This window comes from Gobius niger (genome assembly GCF_951799975.1).
Source record: "Gobius niger genome assembly, chromosome: 19".
NCBI classification, from domain to species: domain Eukaryota; kingdom Metazoa; phylum Chordata; class Actinopteri; order Gobiiformes; family Gobiidae; genus Gobius; species Gobius niger.
The window spans coordinates 11,013,922-11,037,376 of NC_136870.1; the positions used below are offsets into that span (position 1 = coordinate 11,013,922).

Below are 23,455 nucleotides of genomic sequence, written 5' to 3' on the forward strand. Positions count from 1 at the left end.
TACAATGCAGGGTAAGTTAAGCTAGCTGCAGTGATGCTCGTCTTTGTTTGCGTGTGATCCCCACATATCACAGCATTGAATTTGTGCATATATATTCAGTGATTACTTATTGGGTTTCAGCCTCTGTTTTATCTCTTTTCCTACAGAATTTGATGTGTTCTTCCCTATTTCTTGCAACTTCAATTCAACAACTCATGGACGTTTCCTGGATGGATACCCTTACAAAGCGTTTTCTCCTTCAATTGTCCATCTGCCCTGACTATTAAACATTTAAATAACAAAAACAAGAACCAAAGAAGATTTTTTTCCCCTCAAACTGCCGTGGCATGGTGCTTCTTAGTCCATCTTTTTATTCAAGGATATGGATATGCATCTACAAACAGAAGATGAGCGCAGGTTTAAATGTGATGAATGTGGACGTGCTTACAGGCATGCTGGCAGTCTTGCAAATCACAAAAAGACTCATGATGTAGGTGTTTTTCAGTGCAACATATGTGGAAAAGAACACTCTAACCCCCTGGCACTCAAGAATCACCTTCGCCTCCACACTTCACAGAAAAAGTATCCTTGTTCGGAATGTGGTAAAGCTTTTCATCGGCCATCACAGTTAATTATACATGAAAGAGTGCATGTATCAAATCGAACAAAGGCACATTCTGTCAGCGAAGTAGATATGGACTGTGTCACACTTGAAGATCAAAATGAACACACAGATTGTTTTCTATCTTCTGGAATTTCTGCTCGGATCGGCCCATGTGACGACATAGCAGCTGTAGCTAGTAACACACAAACCGAGAGCAATGACTCTGACAGACCGTTTAAATGTGATTTTTGCGACAAATCTTACATTCACCAAGGAAGCCTGTCCAACCATGCAAAGACGCACCGGACTGGAACATTTGAATGTGGAGTGTGTTTCAAACTGTTCAACAACATGGCTGCGCTTCATAACCATCAGAGAAATCATAAATCCAGAGGCCAAATGAATTCTGTTGTTGGCCCCCACACGGCAACATCCCAAGATCTGTTTTTCCCACAGAGTCAGGATGAACCAGTACATTTTTGCCACTTCTGTCAGGTGTTATTTTCATGTGAAGAGGAGTTTCGGGATCACGTCCAAATCCATAATTCATCTTTATTACACCAAGATGAGGGCGCGCTTTATGACAACAGTACTGCTTCCTCCGAGTCCCATTTAAAACCCGCCTCTCCGTGTGCAATAGCTCACAGTGGCTCATTTGATCTGCCTGATGAGCAACTTCCATCTAATGGTCACTTTTATGATTGCTCTAATCAAGACCCGGCGTCTTTGAATAGCGCAGAAACGGGGTTATCAACCTTTAGTGCGCAAAACGCCAACAACACTGACGGCACCTCAGCTGTAGATGCAGAGGATGTAGAGGAGCGACCATATAGTTGTGACATTTGTGACAAAACCTACCGTCACTATGGCAGCCTCGTCAACCACAAAAGGTCGCACCAGGTCGGGGACTATCAATGTTCTATCTGTGGAAAGAGCTGTCCCCATTTGGCGGCGTTTAAAAACCACATTCGTATACATAAAACACCTCGGAGTCTTAGGAGGCAGGACTGGCTCTCATCTGAGGTACTAACAATGGATGGTCAACAACAAACCTTCAAACACAACAGATCACGTATTGTTGGTCCTGAGCATCAAAGTGCAGATGTGTTGAATGGGCACTCACATCAAGACTCTGGCCACATGTTTGGAGATCTAGTTGACATTAAATCGGAGAATTGCCAACAACAACAAGACTTTACAGGCAATAATTTTAATGAGAGCAATGATCACCTCAAAGTCTGTGCTGAAAATTCAGACAGTGATCTTGATTTCAATGGACTTAATAGCAATCACATACAGAATGATGAATTTCTTCAAAGCTTGAGTGACGATGGCTTAAACTATACGGATGCTGAGGGGCAGGAGGACGATGACCAGGACTTTTTCCAGTGCTCTTTTTGTGGAAGCAGGTACAGCAGCGTAAGAGACCTCATGACTCACATGGAAAGGCACACACAGTCGCACAGCCCTCCGCCCAACTCTATCCCATCTCCCATGTCAAGATCAGAGCACGTCAAAGAAGAAGAAGATGATGATGATTTAGGGGGCATGCTCATCTGTTGTTTATGTGGGGTAAGTTTTACAAATAGCAAAGACCTCGTCAACCATCAGCTACAACACAGTGAAGATCACACAGACAATGCCCAAAACTGCAATAATAACGAGTGTGAAGTGAAGAAGAATGATAATCTCATTTGTGGCAGCTGCGGCATTTTCTGTACCAGCATCAGTCATCTGGAAAACCACGAATGTACAGATCAAGCTAATCTGTCAAGAACAACGAAAGAAGGGCTTAATAATTATGCAGGCACAAGCCTAGTGGAAGAGGAGCGGCAGTTTAAGTGTGAAGAGTGCGGCCGCTCGTACAGACACGCCGGCTCCCTGCTGAACCACAAGAAGTCCCACAAAACAGGGCTGTTCCCATGTCATGTGTGCCAGAAGAGCTTCTACAATCTGCTGGCTCTGAAAAACCACCAGAGGTCCCACTTTGATATTAAAAGGTGAGCTCCAGATTGTTACTCACAGGAGATGTCAATAAACCAGAATATAGTGGGCCTTAAAGGTGCCTTATGCAACTTTTTATGTGGGGGAAAAAAAGGTGATATTTGTGCGTATTTGACCCTGTAGTGACACAATGGCCTTTCCTTTCCTTCCCAGTGGTCTCTAGGACGCTCCATGGTCATTTGTTTGGAAGGTTTTCACTGCTGACGGACCCTCTCACCAGAAAACCTTCAAGACAGTTGATCCTGGAGTGTTGTAGAGACCAGCGTGATGGAAAGTAAAGGCGCCATACAGACCACTCCTAAAGCCGTTGTGTCACTACAAGGTCAAATACGCACAAATATTAACTTTTCTTTCACATAAAAAGTTGCATAATGCACCTTTAAGTTTTAATCACCGCATTAAGTACAACTATTAATATAAAGCTTGTTTTGCTTTAACTTAAAATTGACTTAAAATTATTGACTTATTTAATTATTTACATCCACAATAGTTGCACTCTTAAATAATTTTGATGAATGTTTTTTTTCTATCATGATGAAGATGTATGATGTCATGTAATGTTGCACATGTGTTTCTTGCTTCTTCAGATTTCAATGTCAAGAGTGCGGGAAAGCCTACAGGACCCAGAAGCAGCTGCTGAATCACCTCAAGGGACACAAAAACGATGAAGTTGAGACCCTTGTCCAGATAAATGAGAGCGGGTCTGATGAGGGGATGCGGTCCTTTAGTACCAGTGTCAGTCAGGATTTTCACTCAGAGAACGCACAACAGGTGCTGAAAGAATCTAAAGCTACAAACGACTCTGTGCACAGCAGTGACGAGCGGCCTTTTGCATGTGACCAGTGTGGACGCACCTATCGGCACGCAGGGAGTCTGGTCAACCACAAAAACACCCATAAAACAGGTGAATACCTCTGCTCCATTTGTAACAAAGCTTATTCTAATCAGATGGCCTTGAAGAACCACTCGCGGACCCACTTTGCATTCAAAAGACATTCTTGCCCAAAGTGTGGGAAAAAATTCAAGTCAAGGAAGCAGCTTTCAGGCCACGTTTGCACAAATTTAAAGAGAAAAAGAGGTTTTAGATTAAACAGATGTACCAGAGCGTCAGCCAGCAGTGATCCTTCAAATAAAGAGGAGCGCCCTTTTAAATGTGACATATGTAATCGAAACTATCGCCACGCAAGCAGTCTCCTCAACCACAAAAACACTCATAAGACTGGACATTATAAATGCACAATATGCGCAAAGCACTTCACAAACCCTATGGCTTTACGCAACCACACTCGCATCCACACTCAGAAGAAGTACGTGTGCCTGACGTGTGGGAAGGCCTTTCGAGTGGCCAGTGTCCTGTACAACCACCAGAAGGTCCACAGGGGTGGTCGCTTCTGCTGTCCAGACTGTGGGATGACCTTCAGGAGACGGTCCGGGCTCCACAGTCACCAATGTCCCACAGGTCAGAGGAGCGGCACTGCAGACCAGCACTCAGGCGAACGAGACAAGTGCTTCAAGTGAGTTATGTTTTAAACCTGGCATTACAAGGACTGACATGACTTTTAGCATAGAAGCTACATTGAACTCTGTAACTTCAAAGTGTTTCTTTTTATATGGTTCAGTAAAACCCAGTATGGTACATTCAGCTGCTGATAATAAAACAAAGGGAAACAGTTGCTGCCTGAAAGCACAAGCAGAAAACCATGATAAGACTAAAAGTGTAGCTAAATGAGGAACTAGGACAGTTTTCTTTAGAAGTGAAAGTAACAAAAGTATTACTGAAAGTTCTCAGATAATACAGTTTGTGCACTTAGGAAGACACAAAGATGTAGTACCACCACCACTGCAATAGTGAACTTATGCCCAGACAGGGTGAATCATTAAAAACAAATTCATTATTACTATACAGGCATTTTTTTTTTCATATTATCTTGAGATCGGATGCTGAAAAAGTCATGCTCTCTATGTAGCTGTCTGTATCTGTCGTTTTTGTGTCCTTTGTATATGATTTTAGTGTCAGAATGTCACATGATGATGCCCTGTGTGGTGTTTTGTAGATGTGACCTGTGTGGACGCTCATACCGCCACGCCGGCTCCCTCCTCAACCACAAAAAAACTCACTCAGAGAGCCTCCACCACTGCACCTTATGTCTCCAGACTTTTCCCAACGCCCTCGCCCTGGACGCCCACTCCCAGATGAGGCGCCACAGTTGTCCTGAGTGTGGTAAGATCTTCTGCCTGCTGTCCCACCTTCAAAGTCACAAGGAAGTGCATGACAAAGACCGAACAGGTGAGGAAAACGGCCTTTCCTGGGATTCCAAGCAAAACATTACAAAAGTAGAATCATCACCATTATCCATTACGAAAATGGACTCGGTCGGAAAAGTCCATGTTTGCGAACACTGTGGCCGCACTTACCGCCATGCTGGCTCTCTCCTCAACCATAAAAACAGCCACAAAACGGGACGCTTTTCCTGCTCGGTTTGCCGAAAGGAGTTTACTAACCTCATGTCCCTCAAAAACCACCGCCGCATCCACACAGAGCCAAAGCGGTACCTGTGCCTGGAGTGCGGCAAAGCCTTTCGTTTGTCCAGTCAGCTCGTGTGCCACCGACGGATCCACACCAGAGAGAGACCTTCAGCCAGTGACAGGAGCTTTTCAGGTAAATCGAACCTAAGGCATCACGAGAAGATGCACCACAACGACCCTCAGGAGCAACAGTCTTTAAGCATGGACGCTGAGGCTTTCATGGACTTGGACATTGATGCGTATCTTTGAGTAAGACGGCAGAGTTGTGGGCTGAATCAGTAATTGTAAAGACCCTGTGCATTTTAATATAGAAATTGTTTTACTATTTATTGCTTAGAATTATAAGGAATCACACATTTTAGCCTCATGCTTTGTCATGAATATATTGTATAATTGAAAAGATTTGTATTTGTTTAACTCAAAAAATGGTCAAGAACTTTTTAATTGCTTGAGCCCTTTGGTTAGTGGCTGAAATCCAGTGCCCATCCCACACCATAGACTGACTGACTTACTCACTTATTGCAAAATTTGTAATAAGAATGAAAACATCGCTCTTGAATCCATATTTTGTTCCACGTTCTGAATTTCTGATGTTGTATGTTTTGATAACTTGTTAATTGAGTGCCTCTGTGTTCAGGACCAACACACACAGCTGCTGATATTTATATTTCTGAATCCTTTTGTTAGCTCCGTTATCAGTGGTTACTTCCTCTGGGCCTTCACATGGGGCAGGTCTGTTATTTTTAGTGAAATACCTCTGGGTGTGTCCAAATGTCAGCGACAAAGCAAGATAAAACACAGTAAATATTTGTACAAAAATGTTTGCAAGTTGAGATGCTCAATAATGGGATGTCTGACTTCACTTTGGGCACAGTTGTAGCTTCTTCTTTTTTGTCTCTTTTGTATTAAACAGTTTTTCCCTACAGTCCTCAATGATTTTTGTGAAACACTCAACAATTATACAGGCTGAATAAGGTACTATTCATTTATATTTTTTCATTATTATTTGGACACTTAGACACATGCAGTGGAGACACTTATAGCTCAGTAATATATACAGGAAGTCTCAAACAATGCCTGTAAAGACTGTTTTTGTACAGATTTTTCACAGAATTACATCCTTCACAGGTTGTTTATGACTTACCTTAGACTATAAATAATAATGATTACAATTAGACACATTTCACTGCATAAAGTTATAGAGGTCTACCACCTGCACAAAATAGTGTAACTTAAAGGTGATCTTTGTAGGATGCGCTTAGAATTAGAAAGTTGTGAAAATGTTAATTTAATTCTGTAAAACAACTTATAATGTGAAACTAATAAATGATATAGATTGATTTAATTGTTTAATTGTTTTAATTTGGAAAATTATGGCTTACAGCTCGTAAAAAACCCCAAATCAAAATTTCAGAAAATTTGAATATTACATAAAATCAATAAAAAGAAATATTTTAAACAGAGAAATGTTGGCCCTCTGAAAACCATAATCATGCATTATGTACTTAGTACTTGGTTACTTACTTGAATGACTGCCCTAATGTGGCGTGGCATCAGCCTGTGGCACTGCTGAGGTGTTATGGAAGACCAGGATGCTTCAACCAGAGGAATCTGACATTTGAAGCCCATGTCCTGGATCCATCTGTGTGTGGAGGCTCTTGATGTTTGACTCCAGCCTCAGTCCACTCCTTGTGAAGGTCCCCCACATTTGTGAATGGCCTTTTCCTGATAATCCTTTCCGGACTGCAGTCGTCCTGAGATGTTTTATTTGGGGTTTTTCACGAGTTGTAAGCCATAATTATCAAAATTATAACAAATAAAGGCTTGACATATATCACAATGCATGTCATGAGTCTTTATCATATATTAGTTTCACATTTTAAGTTGTATTACAGATAGTCAAATGTTTTAGTCTAATTTAACGTTATTGCTTTTCTTTCAAAAATAAGGATATTTGGAGTGACCCCAAACTTTTGAGTGGTAGTGTATTTTGGTGTTAAACCATGAAAAGATTTGTACACAAGCAGAGCTGTTCTGAGCGACAGGAAGCCAGTGCAGAGACCGGAGCACTGGACTAATATGGTCGTATTTCCTGGTTCTTGTCAGGACTCCAGCAGCAGCGTTCTGGATGTACTGCCGCTGTCCAACAGTGAGCAGCCGTAACAGTCGTCTAACCTACTGGAGACAAATACATGGATAAGTCTCTCTAAGTCTGGTTTTGACACTATTCCTCAGATCTTAGCGATGTTTTATAGATGGTAAAAAGCTGCTGATGTTATTACTTTGATGAGGCTGTTTAAGAACAGCCATCAAACTCATGACTACTAAATAACTGCCATCAGCCCCATGAACGCTTAATAATCTGTTACCTGCCATTTGCACAGCTATAATTGCACATAATATAATATAATATAATGGTATTCACATTCACACCTGCTGCTTTTTGTATATTTATAAACCCACCAATCACAATTGAACTAATTTTATCTTGTTTGATCCTTGTTTATGTTCTTTTTGCATGCTCTTGGACTTATTATTTTTCTATTACTATTACACCATAGCGAGGGGACAATTAAATACAAGCTGAAACCTCATACAAGTCAATTTGTCAATTTTATTGTGAAAATACATTTGGTACATAAAGCAGTTTATAAATGCCTAAAAAGATAGCCAGTGCATGTACAATATTTACAAAATCTATACAAAGCTAGAAAAAAAAAAGGCAGGACGTTTTAGCTCAGTAACATTGAACACTGCTGGCCTTGGAAGAATCTTCACCGGAGTCCCTTTAGAAACATGTGCTAGTACCTTACAGAATGACAACACTGTAAGATGCGTACAAATAAATAATATAAACATCTAAAAGAAAAAAATAAAACTAAAATGAGTTTGTATGCTGCTACAAATACTCTGTCTGTTTTGTGAATGGAATAAAAAGCAGGAAACAGCAACGCACTTGTGTAGATCCAGAAAATTCGAACCAGACTTGCAGGGTTGTTGTTTTTTTTCACCCCTGGCGTAAATCTAAAATGTTTTGGCAGCTTTTAAATTGCGTGGCTCCACCTTAAATAAGTGTAGGTGCTGTTTCCATTGCAAGTACATTCCTTCCTCCATGTTAGTGTTTCCTTATGTGACACACACACTGGGTGGTAATGTCAAAACTCAAAGGTTACAAAGATTTGGACCCAAGAACAGTATATATATAAAAAAAAAAACAGTTTGTTCCCTTCATTGGATTACTGTATAAACTCATTCATAAAGTTCTGGCAGGGTTCAATGCAAGTCATCTATAAGTCGCTACATTCAAAAGGCCTTCATGTGCCAAACAGGAAGTCTATGGGCTCCTACATTCGACAGATTTGCACTTGAAAAAAGTTGGGGAAAATACTATATGTTGGGAATTCAAATGGATGACCTGATCCAATATGGGATGGTTTTAGAAAGAAATATCCAAACACAAAAGAATCATAAATGTTTTCCCTTATCTTTAGTGACGGGGTTCACAAACTTAGCATATTGATCTGAAGGGTTTGAGAAGGGTTTAAGAACACATAATGAACAAAACCATGCCTTTTTTTCAAGAACCAGCACTTGTATTTAAGTTTGATGCAAAACTGTGGGAAATGAAATGTGATTGGATAGACTTTAGATAATGACATACAGAGGGCAGTGCTCAGCCATACCAGGCCGTTGGGGAAAAAGGCCTACTGTAATCCAACCTTGTTTATTGTATCATTTTGTAATGCATAAACCGGCCCGTCTCAATCATGGATAAACCGTCTGGGTAGTATCTGATGATCATCTTATACCAAACTACTAAACTCGAAGGAGAGAAAGTCTGGACACATTAAGATAAAAAAAAAAGTTGCTTGTCCAGTTATGGCAGTGTGAGTTTCTTCTGTTAAGGCAACACCAGTTCACTACTCGACCTACACTGAGGAGGAGACGGGACACATCGGACTGGATGACTGTGCAATGTCCCAGCGATGTGGCCCATGGAGAGAGATACCCTGCAGTCACAGTATAACAGAGGCGGAGCGCTCACTCTGAGGAGTGGTCACATCTTATCCCCAAACTACATGAGGCTGAAGAGAAAGACAAAGGAGTTACAATTATCAGCATGTTGGATTCTTGTCATATAGAAATACCACAATACTTACTTGTTTTAAGCTTGATAGAGAGGCCCCGCAGTTTCTTCAATGGGTTCTGTAAATAAAAGAGGAGACTGAAGCGGACAGTGGAAAACAGCAGACCATCGCAAACGTCTCTAACTATGACCGTGTGTTTCCTCGTTCAGGGTCAAATGGTCTCATCATTTCTTATGTGCATTTCCTCACCACGTAAAGGCCTCTTGTGTGACTTGCGTCGATGCACCATGACCCCAATAATGAGCGCTGCAGCCACCAGCACCACCGCTAACACAGAGAAACTGGTTATCGCAGCCAACTTCCACACATCGGTACTGTCGTCTATGGATTTGCCTAAGAGATAAAGAAAACAAGTTCTTGTAACTGTAGTTGGTAAAATCATTGACAGACATTGGAGGAATATAGGACGTACATGTGTTGCAGGATGGGGTCTTGGGGTACTGCTTGCACGATGCACACGGGACGCATACGTCCAAATCTGAGTTCCAGAACTGTGAAGTGCTGCACTGACCTGCAAATAGGAAGTCACATTTAATACACCAATGATCCTAGATACAACGTCCACCACTACAATGCCACGCATGATCGATTCTGATCTGAAGTATTTCACTTATCTTGTAGTTCTCATGACTCTTTGACCCCAGTGACAATAGTGAGTCATGGAAATTTCAAGTTACTCGAACAGTTTACCAGTGCGTTGTAGCAATTTACACACATGTCCTTCTTCTGACTGACAGGCTACTTGTTCTTACCATTGGCAGTGGCAGTGCGACTCCACTGTGCTCCCTGAAAGTTTGGAAGCGTGCTTATAAATCTATCCGGAAATAAATCTCTGTGATAAACGGGGATGTTAAACATGTGTTTTAAAGAAAGGAATGACTTTTTAACCCCCACCTTCACGAGCGCATTATTTCCAGTTTGTCTTTACCTAAATTTAAAAGCTTCTGGACTGTAGTTTACAGCCTATAGGTCAGTGTAACGCCTCATTTGAAAGCTAAGTCCTACAAAACGGATTTAAATAGATCTTTTTCCTTGCGTTGTTGCCACTTTTTTGTTGCTTTTTTGTGGCTTCTTTTATTGCGTGTTCGTCACATTTTTGCCACTTTTATCACATTTTAGTGGCATTTTTGTCACCTGGTTTTCTATTCACTTTTAGTTTTGAGTAATGCCAAAATGTGCTCGGTTCAGGCGGGGGTTAAGAGGCTAAACTTTGTTCATTGTTTGTAAACAAAACAAATCAGGCACAGGGTCTTTATTGTTTTGAGCAAATCATCCATATGAGCTCATAATGTACATGCTCACATAACATTTACTGTTATTGCTCTGTCCAAAGAGGATGAAGATTTTGTTATTTCCCCTAATGTAACATTCCTGGAACTGGGCAAAAGCTACGCTCATATTCCATTACTAATAGCCTGAGCACTGTAATGCAGCGTTAGACAAATAGCACCTTTATATTTCCTTCAGTCATTTGTGTGTTGCGCTGAGCCTGGTGGTGGGAACTGGCCCTATAACTCAGCTGGACTCAGATAAGACACTTGCTCAAGAAAAAGCACGTCTGTGGGTTTCCTCTGAAAAGAACTGGGGAAATTCCTTTGGGCCTGTGCCACCAGCGGGAGTATAACTCAGTGACTTGAGCGCAGGATGTGTGATAAAAGCTTCCCTCTCCTTGTTTGTGTTGTCGACAGAGGGACGTGTAGCCCGGGTGGAGACCGAGGAGACGACAGCAGGAGATCACTGTCTGCAGACACGCTGCATCGCTTCATCTATTTTTATGGCCCGCACACAGCTGAACAATTAAAACTTCTCCACTTCCAGACCAGAACAAAGATTTAGAGGGAAAGATGAAACGCGGGGAGGACAGTAAATAAACAGAAACATTATTACAAGTCATTTTGTTTAATCTGTGGGCGCGAGATAGGGTTACAGTCCGCCTCTGCACACAATAACACTGCACTGCTAAAAACAAGGGAGAAGTGCTGGAGTAAAAGCAATCTTATTTCAGAATTATTATATAGTAGCACATAGCGAACAGGCACATAGAGTAAATAACTATAGCAATAGACTACCCTGACCACACTCAGTAATTCTAACATGGTAGTAGTCGTGTTACTGCTATAATGTTGTGCTACTGACGTGACGCCTTGTATTGCAGCATCACGACTACATCATTTTGTATCAGTGTTTGAGCAGATGCATGACTGTGACGTACAGCTGTTGTCCAGATGTGCTGCTTCCTAACTGGGATGCAATTATAGCAATACAAATCTGCAACGTACAAGCACCATTTATGTTCAAAACCAACCGGTATCTTTTGTCTCTGTCCCATGAAGCAGAAATCTATTGGGCTTTTGTTTTATGACAAGGAAACATCCTGCACAGTATTATCACGTGCGGTTACAACTGGTACTCATAAAGATCTAACACAATAAGAGTGGGACGTGAACTGGAGAGAGGAAAGGAACCCAAATGTTTTGATGGCCGAATCAGGTGAATGCAAAAGCTAAAAGGTGTAGACTTTAAGTAACTACCGTAGCCGTGGAGGCCTTGGTAACATGGTAATTGAAGGTTGTATCTTAATTCATCATACAGGATCATACTTGGGTGAACTTTTGCTACTCAGTGAGCAGTACAGTTACTGGGTACTTTTTTTATGTGCACATTGTTATACAGTAGTTTCATTCAGATTTACTTCTGCACCTCTAACGATGATTATCAGGTAATGAATGAATGAATGAATGAAACTGTCAAAACTTATCAATAAGACATGTGGGGCATTTAGGTACAACAGGACAATGTGCTTTTGTTGCTAATCAAATTGATGCGGCTCATTGCAAATAGAAAAAGAAACGGTCTTTAGCAAATCTGTAGCTGGAACCTCTACAGTGAAACATTTCAGATGGGCCTGATTGTCTCATCATGGGGAATTAAGCGAAATCTCAAGATCTGGGCAATCTTTTCTTTCACTAGAACAAGATCCAGGGGCACATTGTAAGTGAACAAAAGGTTGGATCGCATTACCCAGGACACAAAGTAGTACCGGCCATTAACAAGCTCGCATGAAAAAAGACATCTGTTGTAGAAAAAAAAACAAAAAAAAAAACAGTCATGTCGAAGGTATTTGGATGTGTCCTCGGAGACCAACCCCAGGCTCCTGCTCCACTGACTTTACTGCAGCGGTCACCGTACAGCCCTGTCACACATCTTGTAAGCATTTCTCCGGATGATTTCAGCTCTACATCACTGGGTGAGAAAGAGAGATGGGAGAGAGGGGAGGGGGCTGCCCATGGGTCAGAGGAAGGAGGTGAACTGTGGCTGCCGGTTCATCTGTCCAAGCTGTGAAACCCTATTGTTTATAGAGAGAACATAAACAGCCAACATGTCTTTAACGGCCACACTTTTATGGACTAGTGTGTGAATTATGCATGAATGTGGACATACTTTAGAGCTGCTGCCCCAGGACCTTGCTCGATCTCAGCACCTCGGCTGACAAAGGGTGTTTTTGGGTGTGGGGGTCTGCATTTTGTCATGAGTGAGGAGGAGGAGGGGGTGGGTGGACCAACAGCTGATGTCCAGATGTCCAGATTGTTCACACACATGCCCGCCTATAGAGGTTTGACAGGTTTCTTTGGGAAATGTTTTGTGAATCATCTTTTATTCATTGTTGTCTGTCCTGATATCTGTGTGTCTGGGGTTGAAGCCAAACCTCCACATGATGTTGGAGGAAACTTTCCTCACAGAGCCTGGGAGACAGAAGAGGCGCAACAGTATCTGTCCAAACTGGACACTAAACAGAGCGCTGTGCATGTGGTCTGCCCAGTCTCACCCGAGGGGCACGGATGGACGGGGTGAAATAAGGCGATAGGAATGCGGAACCGGTGAGATATGCAGCTGGTGAAGGAAGCCACTATGTAAGCAGCGCACTATCTGAGTCTGTAATAACGGGACCACCATGAACTACTCACATCAACATGAAAACAAAGTGTTGTAATAAACTTAGACAAAGCAGTCAGTCCCTCAGCTTTGACAGTTTAAATTCCAGAAAAGTGTAGCCTATGAACATGTTCTCAAACGAATGACTGAAATAAGTTGATCAAACAAGCCAATTAACTTACTTTTCTGTGCGTCCACTCCTTGGAAATGAGTTACAGCTGCTATAATAATCCCGCACAATGCGCACAAAGTGTTAGAGGCCATGGTGTTAAAGCTGCTCGGCGTGTCCCACAGAATTCCCAAAAGTTCATGTGCGCACGAGCCCGCGCTGGTTGGTTTTCACCATGGAAAAGCGAGCATCAGAGTGAGTCACTCGGAGGAGTCTGCGCCTTGTTTTAATAGCGCACACACCCACGCCACAGTTCAGCTCCTATGACTCATTTCCTATGTACTGTATGCGCGCGCTCACAGGAAACTCCACAACCATGCCGCGTGCGCTCTTTACTGCGCCTCGCATAAAGTCCGACTAAAATCCACATTGTCAATAAAATGTGTAGATAAATGTTTAAGTTTAGAGCCACGCCCTCTAGTTATTACATGATGTTACGCCACAGGCTCTGTGTAGTCTGGACTTAATACTGCTCTTATTGTTATTACCACGCCTGTCGACGTCATTCCCCGCGCACTGCCAAAAAACACAAGTCTCTGGCATGAGCGCAGGTCCCATACACAGAGAGGGGGAACAGCAGGAGAAAACAGATGACATTCCCCACAAAAGCTACATGCACACTTGGAACTTTCTGCGCACACTGAACACTGAGATAAGCGTTTTCTTCTCCGCGTGAGAGTCCAGCGCAGAGACAAAGAGCTGACACAAGCTTGTTTTTGGAAAGTTTAAAAAGTGAGTGTCCCTGACGAGGGGCGCTGGTATTAATGTGTGGAGAAGGGTGTAGCCTCTCCTGCACAAATATGCAATAACAAAGCCAGAGGACGCATGCCTGCGGCGCTATCAGCCCGGCCGTGTCGCACTATTGTCTCACCTTCTCATAAGGACCGCTACTTGTGTGCGCACTGTTTAGGGCAGGTGGTGCCGTAATGCATGAACACCCACTCTTGGTGCGCGGACTATGAGATCTGCCAGCTAACCCTCTTGAAACTTCGCTTAACTGTTCCCAAATGCCTGATAAACTTTGTATGTATTCACTCCAAGTCTTTGCAGCCTGAAGAGTTTTTCTGCATGCGCAACATGGTGTGAACCGCCTTTCCCACAAACGCTAACGCCAAACAGACGCTGCACAACCTCCTGTAAATAGTTCACATCATCGGGGCAGAGGGGGACGGTTTTCATTGGCCCAATTAGCTCTGAAGCATGTTGTTGGACAGATGTTTTTGTACTCTCTGTCACGTCTAACCTTTAGGAGAGCGGGGCCTGGAGCAGAGCAGCACAGCACACTAAGGACGCACATATGAGCCGACTTTCCACTGCAGTGATTTCATCAGTAATGAGGCACTATAAGCTGCAGATGTTGTGTCAAACTCTCCAATAGGAACCATGGCAACCGGATGAACACATACTGAGGACTGTGCCCAAGGTGATCCAAGCTCTCCCGTATGTGCTGACCGGCCGCCAAGCTCTCTGACGCACTCGCCTTTGTTAATGCTATGGGCTAACCAAAAACTCATTGGGCCTGTGGCGCTTTATATATTGGAAACATGCTTTGTTTTACACGCCTGGCCACGGACGTCTTCTTTTAATTCCTAATTTAAAGTTCAACTGCACTGCATTTTGTAAAACAGGCAGGTCAAAACAAAGCTCCTTAGAATATAAATTAAAACATTTTATCATGGGCCTATTTTTTACTACATGTTTCAGGAAGTCGCTGGGCAAAAATATAGCAGTGTGTCACAAACAACAGTTTATTCACTACAGCACAACACTCTTGGATGTGTCACTATCTGTTTGGTCACAAATATTATTCACCGATGGCAATGATGCAGCACGAAAAGTCTTTCCAAAGAAACACAGAGGATACAGGTCTGTCACCATTCAGTTCGGCTGTGTGCGGTTCCTGTGTTTTGGTTCTCTTCAGTTTTCAAGTCCCTTTGCTTTTTACCCTGTTCGCTTTAGGTGATGTAGATGCGGTGAAAGTCATTGGCTCCGAAGGCACAGTTGCATTTGGGGCACTTCCTTTGCCGTGTGTCGTAGCGCATCTTGAGACATTCGTAGCAGAAAACGTGGAAACATTTCGTGAGTACGGTCTCCTTGTCTCGCATGTTGCAGCAGGGGCATCTCAACTTGGCCTGGACACAAAGAGAAATGTAAAAAAAAAAAGTGAGGCTGAAATCTAAAACACCAGAGCTATGATTTTTTTTACAATTTGCTTTGTATTGTGAGCATTGTATTGTTACCTTATACTGGTTAATTTCCTCCTGTAGAATCTCATCCGCGTCAGAGTACACCTCCACCTTCTTCTGCTTCTCCAGCTTCCGTCTCAGCCTCGACAGATCCTCCTGTTCGACACGACAGGAGAGGTTCAGGCCTGATGCTTTATTCCCCACAGTGACACCAGTCGGGTGGAAAGGCAAACATACCTGTGCACTTTTGAGTTTGCTGCTCTCCCTCTCGCGGGCCGTGCGGTTCTCAGCCACAGACACCTGGATCTCTTTGAGCTTGGCCTGCGTGTGCTCCAGCTGCACCTTCAGGTCTTCAGCCAGCTGGGCAGCCTCCACAGCCTGCAGCAGCGTGGAGGAAACCGGACACAGTCAATTAAAACAAGTCAGGGGTCCAGAGCACAACACGTGGAGGTTCTGCAGCGGGAAACCTTTTATCAGTAGAAAACCTTTAGATGGTCTGCTTTGTGCTCCAAATTTTAATAGCTTTCATGTTGGGATTTGTTTACTGTGCTGTTAATATAAACATCTATGACGGCAGTTTTCCACGGTGAACAATGCATTTTAAGATGCTCGTCTTTGCTTCCAGGCAACTACTGGTTTCACTTACACTAAGTAGCTCCTTTCATGTGTTTCCATTTTCATTTTATAGTTAGCACATTGTAAGCACATAACTGTATTGTTACTGAAACTACAAAAGTAAAATAACATCATGTCTTTCATAAATCCCTCAGTTCTGAAAATACCAACTTGAATGCAAAGAAAGGCAGATACAAAATGTATCAAGGAGTGGACATTATTTTAAATTAGATTCCTAAATAAATGGTTTAGGTGTAAAAATGAAGTTAAGGACATGGACAAATGAGAAGTTTCTATTGAACACGAGATACAGATCATTAAATCATGCACTAATGTAAAACTGCCCAGAAACACCTGAACATACCAACATGAAAGCAATGATAAGGGGAGGTGTGGCATTTGGCACTTGCTCTCGACCGGAAAGCCATCTGGCTTAAATCTGCCGTCAGGTGATAAGTTCAGCGTGGGCCTGAAAATGTCCGACTCACCTTCCTCTTGTTCAGTTCCAGCGCTTGTGTCCGCAGTGCCAGCTCCTTCTCCAGTGCAACCAGTGAGCTCTGAAGAACGCCCTCTTTTTCTTCAAGCTTTTGCACGACCAGCAACTGTGCATCCACCTGAGAAAGCCAGAAGGATAGATTTACACATAGCAGACGAGTTTGCTCCTCCATTTCAGATTTATTCTGTTTAATACCTGCGTTTTGAAGGTAAGCACTTGGTCGGCCAGCTCTTCCTTCTCTTCTTTCAGTAACTTGTAGATCTGGTTGGATTTGATTCGTTCGCTCATAAGTTTGAAGTTGGCGTCGTCCTTTTCTCGAAGCTGCTGCAGAAGCCGACTGTTTTGCTCCTGCATGTCCTCGAAGGCCTGACCCGTGACGTCCATCTCACTCAGGAGATTCTCTTCCTCCTGTGATCAACAGGAACACGTTACTATGACTGACCAGATGTTATTTCAAAACCTGAGCTTCAATGTGTGCACTTTATTCAAATAAAGCGTATAATAGTTAACAGTGCCAGCTTCGATGGAGGCCAGAAAAATAACAAAACGCATGTTTTAGTTTCATGAATAAGCTAGTGAAAGAAGGCACTCATCTTGAATCAATTACAATCTATGAAATTCAAACCTGTATTAGCAAAAACATTATTGTTATTGTTGTATCATTTTTTAACGATAGAAAACCAACATAAAGTCTCTTCAGCTGTCATACTTTCCTCACCATACTATTCACTTGTTCAAGCATATGCATTTTTCGCTTATGATTTGCATCATGATTTGTTACAGGCCAACTAGGTCCTATAAAAAAGTGGCATAAACTCACAAGTAGCTTTTTATTAGGTTGTTCTGGCAAGTTTAAACCTTACAGACTGATTTCAAGCCCAACTAATCAGGCACATCGGATGCCAACACAAATCCTCACATAGTGCTTTAACATGTAACAGGTAGGTAAATAGGCCTGTGTGTCAAACTCTGATAATTACACCGAATTCCCAAGAATACAGCGCAGCGGCTTATCAGGTCTCAGCAGTAAAGAAGTAGAGTAAAAACGGCACTTCAACCATAGCAACATCTGCACTCTGATCCAATTTAGTAGCTTTATGTCAGTCTGGAGACTTACAACAAGCTAGAGCCTAATTTAATGTCATTGATTTTGCACAATAGCAATAACACAGACTTAGCAGGATGATTTATTTGGGATCACTCAGGTTAAAATAATACACTTCATTTTAAGTATGATGTCTCAAAGACAGATCAGATTTAAAGCAGTTGTGGAGGGAACATTCATGGCAGACATAATACGTTGGGAGTATCTACTTTTCACAGGGACAATATTTGGCCTAAGTGAGATAAATAGTTTGCATTTTCAATGTCACGGAGATGTTATCCGTCTCTAATCACATTCCAAAACTATTTCCACACATCAGGAGCACAGCCAAGTGTGACAACATTACTTCATGTGCTGTTCAGTTCACTTCATGTAATCTAGTGGTTAAATATGCATTTCTAATAAATTGCTCTGTTTAACCAACCAAATGGAGCCGATAGAAACAGATATGTCACAAATTGCTAGATGTGAGGCATGAATCCACCCTCAGTTTCAGCAAGACATCAACATTGTCAAGTTCACTATAAAAACAGTATATTGTCGTTGCCTCAGTTGATTAAGGTTGACATAGGCTGCAATAACTATTTCAGGGCATCTCATTGTATATATAATTACAGGCAGCCATACAAAAATTGACTAAAAGGCCAAATTAAAAAAGTTGTATTTTTTTCAGTCTGGACAAATGCATTATGAATATAACGATAACAATAACAATATGACAACTGAATACGAGTCTATTTGAAAATTATACAAACCAAATAGTTCAAAAGAAGAAACATACCTGTTTAGTAGCAGCCAATTTCTTTTGCAGATGTTCAATCATCTCTTCAGCCACTCTGATCTTCCTCAGTGCATCTTCATCAGCCAGCTTTTTACTCTCTTTTCTTTCCCTTTCCTCCAGCTCTCGGACCCGCAACCTTAACTCATCCACCTGAAATTCCAGAGTTCAGAACAAAAATATTTTAACACTTGTAACAGAGGAGGTTTCACTGAAAGCAGAGTGAGATATACCTCTGCTTTCGTCTTGCGTTCGGCTGCCATCAGCTGCACCTTATCTCTCTGCTCCTTTGGAGCAGATTTGTACATGTCCAACAAGAGTTTCATCTCTTTTTGGGACTCTTGGGCTTTTCTAACAAGGTAAGACAAGACACAGTACCATTTAACGTCATGTTACAAACATCAGAAATAAACAGTTTGAGCTGGACTTGAGCAGATAACTACTGTTTCCATTTCTGCGGCAGTAGATATTTTTCCTACATTTTATTCTTTCAACTTTCAACTCAACAAGTGTAAAGTCATGCCTTTACATTACAAACTGCAGAAGTGACATACTTGAGATCGACTCGCAGCATTTTCAAAGTATCAGAGTTCCTCTTAAGCTCGTCACTGCGCTGCCTCTCTCTCTCCCGCTCTCGTTCACGCTCACGCTCAGCCTCTCTTTCCCGCTCCCTCTCTCGGGCTCGCTGACGCTCCAGCTCCTTTCTGCGCTCCTCCTCTTCCTCCTGGTCCTCTTCTTCTTCCTTCTTGACATCAATGCTGTCAGATGTACTTTCTTCAAGAATCAGAACCCCTGTGTCTCCACTCTGACAGCGCAGCTGCAGGAGAAAAAATACAGCTTAGTTATAAACTGAAAATAACCCTCTCCCATCAGTGATTGAATTATACAATTTACATAAATTTTAACACCTTATTAATTTCCATTTGAGTTTCCCTCAGTTTCCTTTTGAAGCGCTGCACATCACCTTTCAGCTGCATGTTGTGGTTCTGCAGACTGCTAATTAAATGTCGCATTTCTCTGTTGATTGGTCCTGGTGGCAATCGAAAGGTATGAGATTTGCTTACTGTCAATTAAATCTGGGCTATATATCGATACATTTAAGATATATCGATATATTTAAGATATATTGATATATTTTAAAATGAGATATTGAATCAGACCATATCGCGTATATCGAGATATTTCAAATTCAGACAAACAAACAGAAACAAAAAGAAACTAATAGCTAATCTCAAGGTGATTTAAAAAGTGTATCTTAAACTGGGCATTTTATGTTGTTATCTCTGTATATATAAATGCTGCCCTAAGAAATAGACTGACCTATTTTATTGTATAGGCTATTTTTATCCAAGATATTTTGTTTTATTTAATTGTGCACCTTACGGAGCTAATAAAATAGCGAGTATTATAAAATACTCGCCATAAAATGTAAACATAAACACTGTTATACATTTTATAACAAGTTTTCAATAAAGCTACTCGTATTTGGCTTTGGCTTTGACTTAACATTTCATTTCACAGCTCTCACTTTGCAGAAAAAATATCGGGATATATGTCGTATATCAATATTCAACATAAACATATCAGGATATGACTTTTGGTCCATTTCGCCCAGCCCTACAGTCAATACTTAATATTTCAACTTCTTAAGGGTGATACATACCTGCTTGTTCATTTGCTGCTAAATTCTGCTCAAACTCAATGCGAAGCATCTCATACTCTTTACGCACTTGGGCCAAGGTGTCTTCTAACTGAATAACTTCAGTCCTCAGCTTCTTCTGAAGAGACAGCTCATCACTCTAAACAAGAAGAACTCATTAGAAAGGCACTGAGAGCGCATACATGCATGTGCTACTCAGAAGTAAACAGGCAATGTCCTACCTCCATGTGCTCAATCTGACGAAGGTGGGCATTCTTTGCTGTGAGCAGAAGGGCCCGCGCCTCGTCCAGCTGCGTTTTCACACCCAGAGATTCATTGTACAGCAGCGAAAACTGAGACTGGAGACATTTGTATTCTGTAGTCTCCTTCACAACCTCCTCTGGAATATTGCGCAAGTCCATCTACGAAACCGAACGAGTAAGTGAAGGTAGCAATTTTTGGTCAGAAAAAGAGGTCAACAACTTGCTCGTGGGGAAGTTTACCTTGAGTTTTTCACCCTCCCTGACTGCCTCTTGAAGCTCCAACTGGAGCTTCTCCAACTCGGTCATTCTGCTGTTTGCCAATTCCTGGTTGTGCTCCAGCTCCGCATTAAGACTCTCAAACTAAAGGATTAGATAATAGAGCAGTTCTTAAGATGTCATAGATTGTTCAGTTATTACAGTGTAATAATGGAATTTAAAGGCTCTTTTTTGTACCTTCTGAATGTTTAGTGTAATCTGGCCTCCGGGCAGCCCACCAGAACTGCCAGTGCTACTGTATCCAGACTTAAGCTGAAAATAAAGATTGTGTGTCAGTAAATTAATTGATTACTAAATAAACATGAACTGAAAAAAGATAAACTGAACAAACCTGCTCCATTGCCTCTGCAAGATGCTTATTAAGCTTTTGTTCCCGGTTGCGCAGCTTCTCTGTGTCCCACTGTAGGTCTTCCACAGTCGTCTCCATCTCAGTCACTTTAGTCTCTGCACTGGTCACTTTATCCACTAACTCATTGTACTGCAAACCAAGCGAAGTACACCATTAACTATGTTCAACAAATGTTAGTAAAAACAGATGGGGACGGCTGTAACATACCTCCATTGACGTTTTGTGGTGCCTCCCCTGCAGCTGAGTTGCGAGGTCCCTCAAACGACAGTTTTCTTCATGCAGCTTTTGATTTGTATTCATAGTGCCTGTCTGACTATCATCATGGCATACTGCAATGGTAACAATACATGACAAACTATAGACTCACATCTGTCATACAGCGGTCATATATACTTGCAGGTAAGAGTGGGTTTTATTGTTAAACTGAAACAGCAACAACTGAAATCAGGACTACTGCTTTTGGATTACATGTTTGTGCAGCAATTAAGATTTCAATTGCTCAGTGAACAATGAATCCTTACATTGAATTTGTTAAATACAAACATAAATAACATGCATAAATTGAACACATTTGTCAATTAATTTTAAATTAAGACGGGAATTATTAGGCAATAAGAGAACAGATTTCTGTAGTGTGTAGACATAGTGTGTAGGTAGTTACCTTCAGCCTGAAGCTTCTTACACATGTCATCAATACGGCTGTGTAGCCTGTCGAAGACACAGACTAGGCTTGCAACAACGTCTTTGCTAAATTTCATACGATCCTGAAGATGAAGTGATAATTCCTCCTCACTGCTGTGCTCCAAGATATTCAGGAAAGCCTTAGCATTCTCACTCAAGGGAGGTGGGGGTGACACTGGATATGCACAGAACACAAACCTCATATACAAATCGGGCTTAAAATCTGTACTTATTTGTAAAAGTGTTGTAAAGTAAACCTGTTGCTGGTGGCTGCTCCACGGATGCTGACTGCTCTTCTGGGGCTTCAGGGGGAGGGGGCTGATGCGGTGCTTCTGGGACACTCTCATCTAGGTGTTCATCTGGTGGCTTTTCAAGCAGCTCAGCCTCAATCCGTTCAGGTAGTGGAGGTAGAGGTACAGCGACAGTTGGTGACACCATATTGATGCCATCGTCCTCCATTGGAGTTGAGTCTGGGAGAGGAGCAAAGGGTGGAGCAGAGGCCAAGGGAGCCGGTGGGTCTGGTTCAATGCGTTTGCGTAGAACATGCATGTTTCCTTCCAACTGAAAGTCAAAACAGAATAATGATTCATTGCAATTAACTCAGACAATATTTCAGAAGGTGCATGCATAAATGTTTTGTACCTGTGACCAGTAACGATTGACAATAAGCAGAGTGGTGTCATCAGTAGCTTGTCTCTTCTCCAGTTTCTCAATTTTCTCACGCAGCTCATCTTCCATAGCCTGTCTCTGCTCCAGACGCTCACATAGCTTTTTATTTTTGAACTGGAGGACCTTCATGTCCATTTCCTCCTGTAAATATGGAATGTCAGCATATAGAGCAGCTGTATACAAAGGCTGTAAAATACAGAGAGCAAAAGAGTGAAACTAACCGTTGAAGAAACACCAGCTATACGAATGGGCTCAATCAGAGTCGTGGTGGTCTTCTCCTCTTTTTTGCTTTTCTTCTCAGGTGGGCCAGGGGGGCTGTCCCCCCCCATGGGACGCTTTCCTCCCCCAGCACCTGACATTTTCTCTTCACCTGTAAGTTACACAAATGCATATCATTATTGCGCGCATGCATAAACAAATCATAGAAACTATTGCACAGAAATGTATTTCTTGGTTTCTGTAGGTTTACCCTCCACAAGCGACTTCAACCGTGTATCCTTTGGATAGCTTAGCTATTGCTCAAACATTTGCCTCAGACAAGATGGGAAAGCATTTCTTCAAATATGTTTTTGTGATTGCTGGTTTTCGCACGTTAGCGAATTCGCTAAGACATTAGGCTTAGCTAAAGCTAGCCTTGCCGATTGATCGTAAATCCTTGAAACTGAAAGGAATCGCGCTTTCTAGTTAAAGTTTTATTACTACCTTGTAATGCACCAGATTTCGCTCATGCAAAAGCTATACGGGTTTGAATAGAATAAATATGTTGACTACATTTAACTGTACAAACCTTTGCGAAAAGAAACAGACAACGGAAGTACACATCGAGAGAACAGGAAGTGATACAATACTGTTTCCGCTGGGATGTTGCAAAGCTTTGTGGATAAAATAAAAAAAGATATAACGTTGTGATGTGAATAATATCTTGTATAAAATGTTTGCTAAATTGATGTTTTTAAAGAAAAGGGCATTCTACGAATAGTATTGCGGGTTTCCTTTTTCTTTTTTCTCTTTTTTTTTTTTTTTACGACAAATGCC

The 23,455-nt window shown here is 41.8% G+C and overlaps 3 protein-coding genes across 3 annotated transcripts; 1 reads left to right on the forward strand and 2 right to left on the reverse strand.

The window, feature by feature from the left end:
• Positions 1 to 290: 290 nt before the first annotated feature.
• On the forward strand, positions 291 to 5,590 carry znf646 (zinc finger protein 646). The gene is made up of 3 exons (XM_079577647.1): positions 291 to 2,583; positions 3,175 to 4,101; positions 4,642 to 5,590. The coding sequence occupies exons 1-3, from the start codon at positions 362 to 364 to the stop codon at positions 5,360 to 5,362; spliced, it is 3,870 nt and encodes a 1,289-aa protein (XP_079433773.1). The 5' UTR covers positions 291 to 361; the 3' UTR covers positions 5,363 to 5,590.
• Positions 5,591 to 8,729: 3,139 nt separating this feature from the next.
• LOC306979216 (tumor necrosis factor receptor superfamily member 12A) lies at positions 8,730 to 15,000 on the reverse strand. Its single transcript, XM_079578068.1, has 5 exons — positions 13,377 to 15,000; positions 9,674 to 9,772; positions 9,451 to 9,594; positions 9,274 to 9,319; positions 8,730 to 9,198 (listed from the first exon to the last, which is right to left on the reverse strand). The coding sequence occupies exons 1-4, from the start codon at positions 13,456 to 13,458 to the stop codon at positions 9,279 to 9,281; spliced, it is 366 nt and encodes a 121-aa protein (XP_079434194.1). The 5' UTR covers positions 13,459 to 15,000; the 3' UTR covers positions 8,730 to 9,198; positions 9,274 to 9,278.
• A 53-nt stretch (positions 15,001 to 15,053) lies between these two features.
• On the reverse strand, positions 15,054 to 23,258 carry rnf40 (ring finger protein 40). The gene is made up of 20 exons (XM_079576694.1): positions 23,208 to 23,258; positions 22,642 to 22,790; positions 22,394 to 22,561; positions 22,009 to 22,312; positions 21,732 to 21,926; positions 21,278 to 21,399; positions 21,053 to 21,199; positions 20,899 to 20,973; positions 20,686 to 20,805; positions 20,425 to 20,604; positions 20,207 to 20,342; positions 19,452 to 19,573; positions 19,098 to 19,360; positions 18,777 to 18,894; positions 18,547 to 18,696; positions 16,856 to 17,068; positions 16,653 to 16,778; positions 15,787 to 15,927; positions 15,604 to 15,705; positions 15,054 to 15,495 (listed from the first exon to the last, which is right to left on the reverse strand). Exons 2-20 carry the CDS (start codon positions 22,777 to 22,779, stop codon positions 15,319 to 15,321), a joined length of 2,997 nt encoding a protein of 998 aa, XP_079432820.1. The 5' UTR covers positions 22,780 to 22,790; positions 23,208 to 23,258; the 3' UTR covers positions 15,054 to 15,318.
• Between the last annotated feature and the right edge of the window lie 197 nt (positions 23,259 to 23,455).